This window comes from Carassius gibelio, chromosome A3 (assembly GCF_023724105.1).
Source record: "Carassius gibelio isolate Cgi1373 ecotype wild population from Czech Republic chromosome A3, carGib1.2-hapl.c, whole genome shotgun sequence".
Taxonomy (NCBI): domain Eukaryota; kingdom Metazoa; phylum Chordata; class Actinopteri; order Cypriniformes; family Cyprinidae; genus Carassius; species Carassius gibelio.
The window spans coordinates 18,402,069-18,415,950 of NC_068373.1; the positions used below are offsets into that span (position 1 = coordinate 18,402,069).

The 13,882-nt window shown below is 39.7% G+C and overlaps 1 protein-coding gene across 8 annotated transcripts in view; it reads right to left on the reverse strand.

The window, feature by feature from the left end:
* Positions 1-13,479, reverse strand: part of LOC127950577 (voltage-dependent P/Q-type calcium channel subunit alpha-1A) — an 81,241-nt gene extending 67,762 nt beyond the window's left edge. For 3 of the 8 annotated variants that reach the window (XM_052547767.1, XM_052547758.1, XM_052547743.1), the window contains exons 1-4: positions 12,903-13,476; positions 11,780-12,046; positions 433-538; positions 119-258 (exon numbers count right to left, since the gene is read on the reverse strand). In XM_052547767.1, coding sequence (XP_052403727.1) covers positions 119-258; positions 433-538; positions 11,780-12,046; positions 12,903-13,057 — 668 coding nt within the window. In that variant the 5' untranslated portion in view covers positions 13,058-13,476. Of the gene's footprint in view, positions 1-118; positions 259-432; positions 539-11,779; positions 12,061-12,902 lie in introns of those variants that run through there. The other 5 variants (XM_052547750.1, XM_052547727.1, XM_052547720.1 and 2 more) reach the window with 4 other exon arrangements.
* Positions 13,480-13,882: the final 403 nt, after the last annotated feature.

Sequence of the window (13,882 nt, forward strand, 5' to 3'; positions counted from 1 at the left end):
TAGTGAATCAGGTGCTAAAACAATGCAGACGACGTATGCACATAATTAACTGTCTCAGTAGGCGCAATTTATTCTGAGTGAATGATTCAAGCTAGCAGATATGTTTGTTCTGACTTACCCAGTAAGCACCACTACAAAGTCCATGACATTCCAGCCATTGCGTAGGTATGAGCCCTTATGGAAGGCAAAGCCCAAAGCCAAGATCTTAATGCCTGACTCGAAACAGAAAATGCCGATGAAGTAGGGTTCTGTGTCTTCCTGTGAGAGAGGAACACAAAGAGACGGACAAAGAGAAATAAGAGTGTGTAAACATGAATTAACCACTGGATTTCTGCAACAACAAAAAAAACAAAAAAAGATTGATAGATCAGAGACCAATTAGGTACAATATACGGAAACAAAGAAACACTGATCAACACAACCAGAACTCACCAAGCGCTCTGACATCGGTGTCTTGTCCCCGTCTGGAAGGTGCTGTTCCAGGGCCAGGACGATGCAGTTAGCGATGATGGTAGCCAGGATCATGTACTCAAATGGAGTGAGAATCACAGGTCAAGGAAAACGTTTAAAACAACATGACTGTCAATTACAGATGGCTGACATTCCAGAAAACAACATTAATAAAATATAAACAATATAAACATAATAATGAATAATAAATATAACTTCATATTTAAAAAAATATATAATATTAAATAATAAATAGATCCTATTTATAAATTCAAGTACTATTCTGAATTGTGGAATTGAAAAGCAGTAGTAAAAAAAAATTGCGATCTTATTCATAAGGTTTAATCCCTTTTTTTTCCCTGTAAAACAAATGTCAGACTCTTTAAGGGATATGTCAACTTAGGAGCACCTGCACTGGCTGTATTGAAGAATCAAAACATCTGATACTGTGAGGACAGATATTCAAACAATCTCTTTAACCAGATCACTTTGCAAAATCACATTAAGTCCCTTACACTAAATGCAGGTCAAAGTCAAATGTATCAGTTTTCTTTACAGAGGTCAATTGAGAATCAAGATCAACCTCACTGAGAAAATGCTTCACAAAGCTAGCGAAGCATCATGCTCACCCTGAATGGACCAAACAACATCAAGCATCTTCTCCTTACGGCTGGTTGAGCCTCTGGCGAATAAGCTGGTATTCATGCTGAAGTAATACTGTCCATGCCGTGGATGAGTATGAGTCAGGCATATTCTTTATGCTTTAAATGACCTCATCACTCGCCACTTATATTTACTGCAGGCCAATTTGTGTATGCATGCATGTGTGTTGAGAGACAGGACAAGCTTAGGAGGTCAGAGTCTTCTGTGTGATTCAAAGTGGCATGCCTCTTTGGCTCACTATACACAAGAACTTCAGGGTGGGTAGGATTTGGCTATCAGGATTGTTACACACACACACACACACACACACACACACACACACACACAAGCTCTGTTAGAAAACCTAGAGAGCTATATAGATGGTATTTTTTTTTTAAACTGCTACATAAAATAGGGAGCAACACATAGTTTATTTTTATGTTACGATATTTGGAATAAAAATTGGTAAAATAAAATGCACAGATGAATCATTCATATTAACATAAATAACATGCATTTAAAGAGTAAACAGAGTGTACTTTCATTTCATGCCTGCAAGTGAAATGTTATTATTATTACTATACTATGACTATACTATTATAGTTTTTTGTATAATATTTAAAATTGTTAGATTTAAAATTTGAGTAATTTGGTTACGTGTTTTTGTCAGTTTTATTCATTTTTTTTTTTTTTACATCTGTGTAGTTTGTTATTTTTATGTCCATTTTATTTTTACTTATTTGAGTAATTTAAACTAAACAAAAATGTGAAAATTGCCTTGGTCAGTTTTTTATTTATTTAAATTATATACTTTTCACTTAAGACTTAATTCACTTATTTTATTTTAAGAAATTAAAATTCTGCTATGATTTTAGTTTAAGTTAACAATATAAGTTGATATGATGACTTTAAGGCATTATAGACTTGCTCTCAATGCAAAGGCTTTAACATAAGGTAGGCAACTTAATTTTGCCACTTACCAAGAATTTTAAAGGTATTCTTAATTCAGTTCTGAATTACTCAACCCAAACCACAGTGGCATGTTGACCTCCAGAGACAAAAATCACCATCAAAGTGAACAGGCTGTAGTGTGTAAAACAGCATGAGGCGTTACGGATAAAAAAGGGAAAATGATTCATTAAAGTGTGGCATAAGCTGAAATATCTGTCAAGGCAGATAGAGAAGGAGAGATCAGGCCAGCTTTCAAAGGCTCTGTAGAGTAAAGACTCCAGCTCCAAGACCCAGCAGTCCATCCAGCATTACAACACATTAACACCCTCAGTGCCTTTTAACTAGCCTGCCTAGCCTATGTTCCGAGTGTGTGTGCATGTTCTTCCACATGCATCCGTAATAATATCAGTGTTGTCATGTGTGATCATTCTAGTGTCTAATTTAAATACTACTGTTTGTGTGCATGAGGGTGTGCGTTCTCATGCCCACTAGGATAATGAAAGCAAAAGTGGCGCACTCTTCCTCTGTCTCTAGAAGGGTGGATGAATGGACATCCTGTTCCTGCTCTAGAGGCCTGTGTGTGTGATATGGCCGCAGAGTGTGATGTTTTGCCGATACATGTGTTTTGGTGCTTTGAAGACCCGTCCCGCTCTCACTCTCTTGCATTGTTGACACATCCCTCCCGGATGCACTCAACCACTTTTATTCACGGTTTGAAATTCAGAATGACACACCTGCTCAATAACTGCCCATACCTCCCAAAGACAAGGCATTCTGTCTGTCTCCAGCCGACATAAGGAAGACCCAATCTAGGATTAACCTATGCAAGGCTGCGAGTCCTGTCGACATACCTGGCTATGTACTGGGAGACTGTGCTGCACATCTGACAGATGTCCTAACAGATATCTTCGACACCTCGCTGAGACAGGCAGTCGTCCCCACATCTCAAATCCATAACATTCATACAAAAAAAAAAAAAAAAAAATCACCTGTGTCGTTTAAATGACTACCATCCCATAGCACTGACTCCAATCATGATGAAATGCTTTGAGAGGTTAGTCATGCACAACATCAAGCCTCCACAACACACTCGATCCACTCCAGTTTGCATACCGTCCAAACTGCTCTACAGACAATGAAATTTCCTCCACCATCCACCTGGCTCTTACCCACCTAGAAAAAAACAACAAGTCATTAATAAACTAAACCTGCTGGGCCTTAACAATTCCCTCTGTAATTGGATGCTGGACTTTCTAACGGGAAGACCTCAGTCAGTCTGTGTCGGCCACAAAACCTCGAGCACTACTACACTGAGCACAGGTGCTCCACAAGGCTGTGTGCTCTGCCCGCTGCTCTTCACACTACTGACCCATGACTGCACTTCCAAGTTCCACTCCAACCACATCATCCAGTTTGCTGATGACACCATATTATCATATATCCTCTATGCATACTAGACATTTTTCACACACACTGGTGTGTATACATAATCCAACAAAAGACTAAGTAATATGTGTTTACATGCTCATGCACTACAAATCATCTTGCACTGTTCCCCAGCCAGCTGCTTGACTTACGATATTTCTCTTTGAACATGTACAGTATCATGTGAGACATTTGTATATCTAAATATTTTTCTTTTTCACTCTATGTATAGGTAAACATGTATATTTAGTATATTTAAAAGCAAAATCTGTCAGTAGGTTAGTTGTATATGTTTATACTGTTTTACTTCATTTTAGTATGTTTATGCAGCACTGTGGTCCTATGAGGCATGCCATTTCATTCCACTGTATGTCCACACATGTAGCGGGATGAAAATAAAGCTCAACTTCAATTGTCAAAAAGGTGCCCATTTGAAGACAGGATGATAAATATGAGACAATGCTTTGAAGTGCTCTGCCAGAAAACTTTAATTATGAATCTACCTTCCTCCCTCTGCACAACACTATATATAGCAATGCCATTGAGATAAAAGAAAGCGAGAGACAAAGGAAGGGAGAAACATTGCCTGTGTTCATGTGTTTGAAACAGCATCAGTGGCTTGTGGATGCTCTGAGAGGTCATTCCTGTCAGGAGTGAGGTGACAGCTGGTACAGGAGGTCATGATGAAAACTCTCATAATGCAGGAGTCTTAACATGGTAGGTTATTCTGACGCCTCCAAAGATACCTCGTTTTCAACAAATTCTACAGCAAAAGCAAATGTATCCTTTGTGGAAAAAAAAAAACAATTCAAGAACACAATGTGCAGAGATTATTTACAAAAAAAATGAATCCAAGGTAATTGAAATAAATGGTGGTCTTTCGTACTTTCTATTTATCATTCTGAATTTTTTTTTTTACAATATATAAACATTTTAAGCACTTCAGCGGTTTTTAATGTTGACAATAATAAAATAAATGTTTCTTGAGCACCAAATACTGAAGGATCATGTGACTAAAGACTAAGAAAATTCAGTTTTGCCATCACACAGGAATAAATTACATTTTAAAATATATTAAAATATAGAACACTTTGATTGTAATGATATTTGACAAATTATTAATGTATTGAACAAATAATTGCAGCCTTGGTGAAAATATGACACTTTCAAAAACATTAAGAAAAAATAATTCAAATGTCCTGCCCTCATCTTTTCCCTATGAATATGTCACTTCCAGCATCCAATGCATCACGTCAATCTCTCATTCTCCATCCCTTCATCCCTCTGCCCTGTCTCCTCAGTCTGCTGTTCCCTCGCTCTACTTCTCCCACTGAACCTGTACATTCATCATCTCCCTCATCAGCCCATCTTCATTCAGCCAAGTGCAGTCTGCACCGTCAGCACGGCCGCCTGACACACCACTCCTCAGAGAGATAGATGGAGAGAGATGGAGAGACAAGTTGAGACAAGAAGACTGAGTGAAGGAAAATAATATAATCAGCAATGGGACCAAAAGACAGAAAGATGCAGATGAAGGTGGAGGACACACACAGGGAGGTATTAAACAAGAGAGACAGATTTTGATCTTTGAACAGTTTGAAAAGTGTTAGTAAACTGAAGTTGCAGAAGTTTAAGTCAGCATGAAATTCAAATGTCCTATTCATAATTTTTTCAACTGCATGTGTTATTTATTTATTTATTTAATTTCATTTTGACCTTATAATTTTTGATTAAGCTGTATCTTCCACTGAAATGACAGACTTCTCTCTGGTGACACATGACATGCCAACCTCCAATCGTTTAGTTTCTATTAAACTCCACACCATTCTTACAATTGACTGCAACCTCACATTCAAATTAAGTCAAGAGCCAATAGAGAGGACTAAGTCATGCCTTTATTTATTTTATTTTTTTTTATATATATATATAATTATTATTATTATTACACAAAAATCTAAAATGATTAATAGCAGAAAGAATTATTTCATTTACTGACGTTTGTCTGCCCATTTCTTTAAAGGGGGGGTGATATGCTATTTCATGCATACTGAGTTTTTTACACTGTTAAAGAGTTGGATTCCCATGCTAAACCTGGACAAAGTTTCAAAAATTAAGTTGTACGTTTGAAGGAGTATTTTTGTTCCAAAAAAACCTCTTTGTCACAAGTTTCTGAAAGTTTTTTTCGAGTATGGGTCTGTGTGACGTTAGATGGAGCGGAATTTCCTTATATGGGTCCTAAGGCACTTCTGCCGGAAGAGCGCGCGCTCCCATATAGCGAGGCTGAGCACAGACATTTCACTGATCATCAGAGCGATTCACTGATCAGAGCGAGAGCGTTGCGAAAAGTCACAAAAGAAGAGTGTTTTTGGTTGCCAGGGCAGACAACCCTGCACAGATTACCAAAAGAGAAACAGCATTAAGGGACCAGTGGATGGAGTTTAATAGAGCATCAACGGAGTTGTGCAAGTGTTTTTGTTTGTTCCCTGCATTTCGAAGATGCTTGTTTTACAAACAAGGCCCAGTTTGACGACGGATTTGAACATCGTCTATTTCTTAAGCATAATGCAGTCCCAACGAAAAAGGGCCACGATCGTGTGTTGGAACCGCAGGCGGTGAGTAAAACTGCTTAAAATATCTCTGTGTTGTTAACTTAGCTATCGGCGCGTAAGCACATCAAGTAAACAACATGCGATGTTGTCATCAAACTGCACTTTCCACATGTACAGCGTAAAAATAAAAATAAAATAAAAAGACGACATAAAGTGGAACTTAGTCATTTTCCAAAACCGCTAAGCAAATATATACAGTTTCAGTACATACCACATAGAGACGTCTTTGCTGATGCTGCTCTTGTTAAATTTCAGCCTCTGGATCTGTGTAACAGCTTCCAAACGCTCTCAACGCAAAAGCCTACTGGCGCTTGTGATTCTTTAGCTCCGCCCACACGTCACGCCTCCAGGCACTCGTGTTTTTCCGGGAAAAATCGGTATAGACTATCTTTCTCTTATAAATATAATAAAAAATAAAGACTTTTTGGAGTTATGAAGGGTGCAGTACTACTCTATAGGTACTCAAGATTAACAGGATATTGAGTGAAAACGAGCATTTCACCCCCCCCTTTAACAATCCTAAAGAAAGGGATGCCATTTCTTACATTCATTTACAGTAAAAGGCCAGTACAAAATGGCTACATTATTTAATTCATTTAATCTCTCGGATTAAATCTAAAATATCTTAAACTGTGTTCCGAAGATAAGTAGAGGTCTCACAGGTTTGGAACGACATGAGGGTGAGTCATAATTGGCATAATTTTATAATAATTATTTCATACTTTTTTGGTGAACTAACCCTTTAAGCAGACTAAGTGATTGGAGAAGTCCAGCATACGTCACCAGAGAGAAGTCTGTCATTTCACTGCATCTCGAGTTAAGACATATTGATAAAAAAAAAAATCACAAGGTCAATTATTTTTTCTCAAGAACATCAATAACATGCATTTAAAAAAAATAGATAGAGTGAATATGATATGGAAAATAATGCTGACAACCAAGATTTTCAGAATTCCAGAGATGTTCCCTTGCACTCAGAACAGTGCAGAACATTTACAGTAAGTCAGATTTGCCTCATCAACAATTCCTCACTATAACTTGATTTTATTGAAGAGTTGCAATCTATGAAATCCTATACAAGTAGCGGTATCAAAATGTCTGACAAGACATCAGACCTTAAGACACACAGAAGCAGATTGAGTTGAAGCAATCAGACTTAGTTATACAAGACGCTAATCCACTAATACAGTACATGATTCAATGGGCATGTCATTCAGTCAGTGAATATGTCTGTGTGCGTGTGTGTGTGTGTGTGTGTGTGTGTGTGAGAGAGAGAGAGAATCACTGGTGTGGTAATTAGCAGTAGTAGATGGCGAAGTGCTCTACAGAGTGACCCGAGAAGCCCAGCCAGTGAAATGTAAATACGTATTGATTTCCTCATCTGGCTATAAAGTCCCAGGCTGTTTGCTTTTCTAATTCTATCTCTTGCATTCTGGCGCTACAGCCTGAATAATTTATTAACTAGAAACAGCGGTGGTTTTCCCCTCTCTTAATGCAGCTATAAAAGATAGGTTTGTAGTTACAAACGCTAACACTCTTTCCATCGCTTTCCATTCACTCTAATCGCATTTTTACCCTTTATATATCCTTAGAGCTCAGAAATCAGTCTAGGACAGGATTAACATAGATACCGTTTGTGTGCGTTTAAGCAGCATAAATGAAAAGTGCAGTAGGCTAATTAACCTTACAGGAAGTTCTAGGCGGAACATTCTTCTTAATTCCTGTAGCAGACAGAATTCTGCAATAATTACATAAAATACATACACTAATGTTCAAAAACTGTTGGGCCAGTAAGGATGTCTATGTGCTAGACGTAGTAAAACAGCAGCATTGTAGACAGTGGTGATATCAGTCATATGTGTTTGCGTGTGTATCTGGTAGAGAACAGGTAGTAGGTAAAGATGTGAATCAGCGGCAATAACATTAGCAGTAGCAGTACGTGACATGAGTACCAGCAGGAAAATTCAAGCCACCACATCTTTTTTCCTTACCCTGCACCCAAAATAGATTCTGCCCAAGTCAGCATCACACACGCATACCACCTAGCCACAGAAATTAATAATTCAATGCTAGAACACAAGATACAGAACCATAGAGAAAGAGGAAATACATGTGCAGCTATGAAGTGCAATGCCTAAGATGCAAGCAATGCCAATTAAACAACTGACAATACACCTCTAGGAATTGAGTTTGAGACCAATGCCATAGACTGTAAAAAAAGATGGACGACGCATCTCCACTTCCTTCCACTATAGAAAAGTGAAGCCAAAGCATCTCAGTATGGCCGCTGCTATCTTGATAAATCACGTCATTTGGAGCCAGAGTCTGCGCAGTAGTGTCATGAGGTGGAGGCGCGGTATCAAACTCTCGCCCAAACTCCCGCAGACCCAATCAACCATAAACGACACACCTTGTTTTTATAGCATCAAGTTGCTAGCTAAAATCAAACTTATCTCAAATACAAACAATTGAACAACAGCTTGATAACAACTACCTTAAATGACCATGACCATATTTCAGAAAATTGTATTGGAAGTGTAATGTCTTTCTTTTTTTTTTGACTCAAGTCCCATTTGTTTACATGGAGAGGGTGGGGTTTAGGAGCTGTGCTGCAGCCATCCACCAGGGGGCGATCAAAGAGCCCCCAGCTCCAATTTTCAGGACTGTGAGGCAATGTTAAAACATGACTTAAATGCCACTTTAATTTTCAGAAATGTTGTTGCACACCTTCTGAATACACATTTCCACCTTTATGTGAAAATTCTAAACCAAAATGTGGGCAGATTAATGCAACAATGGTCCAACACAACCTAAATACACACACACACACACACACACATTTATATATAAATATATATCTTTTACAATCACGTCTATAAACTGAGACAGAAAGAGAGGGTGAGAGAGGGAGTGAGTGGCAGAGGCAGAGACAGTGACAGTTGTGTGAATGAATCTAGAATGACACATTTAACTCCCTGATGCCCACTGAAAGAAGGGATCTAAAATGACAAGACAATCCTATCATCCAGTCATATCCCATCATACCCACTGTTGAGACAAAGAGGAACATGTTGTTGTGATGCTGTGAACCAGGGGAGAAGAAGAGCTGAAGTGTCCATTTTTTAGCCAAAAATCAATCAACCAATGTTTAACTGAAAACCGTATGCTTAGTGTAGCCTTGTGATATGTTTGCATTAAGGTGTGTGCATCTGTATGCCTCCATCCTAAATAGTTTAGACACGGACATGGACATGGATGTGTCAAATACATCAGTGCAAATATACAACTACGAAAACACATCAGATGTTATTAAAAAGTGTTGAGTAAACATGAACTGCCAAGAAGTATCAATACTACAATCCAGCCTGTACACATAATGCATAACCACGTTACATTTGTGTCTGTGGCCCATCTGTATGCTTACAACAGAGGACTGTCTCCAAGGAGGCAGAAGAGCGGGAGGAAAAGAGAACATGCCATTGACAAGCGCTCTTTCAGTCCACCACTGTTATTTTTAGCCTGACAGGAACCTCGAAACAGGGGAGAGCAAGAGACATACATGTGATAAAGAAAATATAGGTTTGATATGTCAGAAAACATGTCATTTAGTGTGTACATACCAGACTGTACCAGAACTCTTTGAAACACTGAAACACTAGACCTGGATATGTCAGTACCTGCTAATACACAAAACTAGCTTGATTCTAGTGCTGGCAATGATCATCACTGAAAGAAATGCATGCCAGTTTTAAGAAAACAGTAGAGGAGGAGGAACTGAGAGAGAAAGGGAAAGAAAAAGGAGAATGAATAATTCAAATTCCGCAGACTTGTCTCTACACATGGAAGAAAACTGCAAGGGCTCACGACTCACGACAACGTTTTTTTTTTCAGTCTGTCTCCCTCTGGTGTCCACTCTACCACTCTTTCTGCCTTCTCCTCCAACTCATCTGTTTATAGCACAGTGCATTTTATATTATTCATTTCTCATTATTTTCTATCTGTCATTCTTGGGTGGAAAACTAGACTTGATGGTTGAGTTCAAAACTTTCAATCGCCTTATTTGTGGTTGAAAACATTCATGTGCCTCTCTTACCTCAAGGAGACCAAAGGAACAAACAGGTTTCATGACTAAATTTACATTTCTTGACTTTAAAATTTTTTGAGCGAGAACTGAGCACATATTTAGGGTCTCTTTGGACAGATGTGCATAGCTTTTTGCACTCCATATGGGCTACAGTTTCACAGTCGTCAATGAAACTAAAATAGAAAACACAGGTATAAGGTTACATTCCATTTACAGTGCAGAGAGACAGACGGCCCATAAGAGTAGAGAGGCTCAGACAATGTAGGAATCGCAAAGGTCTTTTTAAACTTTCATTATCTCAGTAAAGAAGGTGAAAGAAAGGATTCAATGTTTGGCAACCATAAACTGAGTTTAACATTTCATCTAATCCACATGTGACACATTCTTTCGTACTTCTGCAATTCATAATCACAAGGCCTCATTAGATGTTTACATGAGATAAATCAGAAGAATGAGGCTAATGGAAAGAGAGGCTTTCAGGCCACTGAAAGCTCTGGCAGATCAAAATACAGTGTCAAAAGAGAAGTGTGTGTGGGTGCGATTCTGTGCACATTTAATGATTTTAAATGCTTAGAGGTCTATAAGAAAAGGCCGAGAGTGAACTTCTGGAGTCTGCCTTTTTTTCTGCAGCTGAAGATTTGTTTATATAAAACACTAAGCTTCAGTAAACCATTAAAGGTGAAACATGGTCTTTTCAGGACATGCCAAGTCAAAAATACATACATGATTCAATGTATCTGCTCAATGGTTGCACACTTATAAAATGTTATTATTAGTTATTTAACACTCAATAAGTTAATTCTTCATAGAATGCAATCTATATTCTAACGGTTTTATTCTATGCGATTTTAGAAGTAGCCAACTCTATGTCGCTCTTCTCCACTCAAATACACCATTCCAGAACAGCTTTCGGTCTGTGTGCTGCTTTATTTTCTGAACATTTTGTTGCCATATGAGGTAACTAGCCAAATTTTGTCAGAAATGCAAAAACAATATCATGGTCACGTAGTGCTGTATTTAACATCAGCACTGATGTGATTACCTGCGGCCTTGTGATAGTGATTTAACATTTTCCAATTCTCTCTATTCACATATCTCTTTTGTCTTCAAACACTCAATAGGTGCACTATGAAAGATGCAAGTGCATACATGTATCTTGTATTCTCAGGCAGCTCTTAGAATATGGGAAATGGTGGCTTTCCACCTCCCCTCACCTCCCCTTTTCACCATCGCTTTCTCTCGAATGAGACCGAGCTGAGAGACGGCCCATGCTGACATCAGCAAGCCTCCGCGAGCCACAGCGCCGCCCGTTATCGTCACACAGCACCGCTCACCTCACGCCCGTACGTAACACACCGAGCACACACCAGAAATAGACTCGATTCATTTTGCCACCGAAATAACTTGACAAATGAACGCCTGAAAATATTCTAATGAAACGTCTGCCATCGAATCACCAGCTTGCTCGCGATTTTCTTCAAAGCTTTCATTAGGCCAGCAGTAACCTGATTCGTGTTTTAAGACATTTTCAGGTGACCTTACATATTGCCACACTTAAATGCACTATACCTGCATCTGGAGGCCTCAGGGTACTCACTGAGGGGGGGTAAAAGGATATGGCCATTCGGTGATCTTTTTGGCGTATTTTCTCACAAAGTTGTCCTCACTGAAGATGAACAGAGATCGGTTGACAGTGAAGCAGTTTTGCCGCACTGGTATGGGGTTGTAGAGGGCCATAGTTCTGGCTCGCTGGGCCATTGACTGCTTGTACATTCTCTGACCCGGCGGGCCCCCCTGTCTGCTGCCGCCGCGGCCGGGGCCCCCTTGAGCGTGTCCCGGGCCTCCGCCATACCTGGACGGCACCTCGTTTTCGAACCGAGCCATTCTATAGACACCAAATGGCAGTCTTCAGCAAGCAGGAAAAAAGGGGACGAATATTCAGCGCGACCACACCACATTACATCCCATCTGCTTCAGAACTTAATACGTGTATAACTGGAGTAGGCTACACATTTGTCTTCATGGCTTTAATATGTGCCGTTGCGCTCCAGGAGACGATGGTAAGATTTTAAACAAACAAAGAATAAAACAAACAAAAAAACAAAATTTGAAATAAATAAATAAATAAAATCGTGCCTTATATTTTATAGTTCACAGGTTCGTTGTCCACTTCAAACACACAAAATGGTCCATCGTCATCTCGTTTTATGTCCAAAATCAACATATTTCCACGGCCATGTAATTCTTGGGTAAATCTCTCGTTTTCTGTGGCTCCATCCTCATATTTCCCAGAACTGTTTTCACTCCAGTGCTTTTCCTTTAAAATTCAGATTGCAGTTATCATAGCTCCAATCATTTATACGATCTAGGTGTGATAACCAAGTGAACCAGAATGAAAACATTTAAAATAATCGTTTGAGTTCAGTTTTAACTGTACGTTGTGATGATTACAGCAACCGTGTCTATTTAAAAGGGGAAATATGATAATGTTGTGATTATTTATTTATTTCGCAACATCCGCAATATTTTGGCACGGTGTAGCTATAATCTGCCTTCGGTCACTTCGCGATCACGTTTCCTCGCATGTCTTTGCATCTCAGCTACAGTAATGTGCGATAACCGATGTACATTCTGTTTTCCTCTTCTTTACGACACAGGTAGCCTAATTATTCGGATGCAAAAACAGATCATCACAAGTATAGATTGATTTTTTTTTTTTTGTGTGTGTGTGTGTGGCTCACTGGTAAGGTGTCATCCTTTTCGCAAGACCCATCACCGGCATTACAGTGCAAAAGAACCAATCCAACCGTGATAAAATCCTATGAAGGAACACACAGTGACAGAAAGTAGAAGCATCAATCGCGAGGGGACAGCGGCGACATCTCTGTGTTCCCATCGCCGCTTCTGTTCCCCTGCATTGGGCTCTGGGCCGCCCTGGATCTGTTCATCTTCACCGAATGTAAGGGCAATCCGTTCGTGAGAACACTCAGATCCCTCTATTCCTTAATTCTGCCAATGTTGAGCTGTCTGTTAGCCTCGTTACTCTCCGTCAAGCGCCCCTGAGGAAAAAAAGAGGGGGAGGAGGCAGCTGAGGACGAATGTGGGGTGGGGGCTCGCAGGATATCAGTTTGTGAAACACAAGCTGAACGAAACAGTTAGCTCGATCAGCTGGCACGCTAAGCTATAATGAGCCGCTGATCAATTCAGCGCTTTGGCCAGTTCTTCTTGCTGCGCATGACGCAAGGCGCACGCACCCCACTGATTAATTATTCTTCTGACTCCAGTGTAGGCTACCTTCAGTCCCTACTGAATGTGTTCTCAGTCTCAGTCTCAGTTCTCACTTGCGTTTACCGCATGGAAATCCTGTCGGCTTGTTCATACGACACAGAGGGGTTGTGCAGTTTTAGAGATAACGAACGTAACAAACTGACAGCGCGTTGCCAGGTTATGTCTGTTTGTGCCAGTGGTCGGGATGTGCGCGCTGGGAGACAGCTGCGCATTCAAACGCGCGTCTCTCGGGAACGGCTCCGCTTTGCGAGGGCACGCAGGGCGAGGACCCACAGGCTATTCTTAGACGCAGACATTTCGGAATTAATCGAAGGAAATTTCCCATAAGTACAGTTGACAACTCTTTCATCCAACCCATCCCCTTTTCCAACAATAGTCAAAAAGTCTATGAAACCTGTGAAATGTAGCCTACCTTACAGAAAAATGGTGTAAC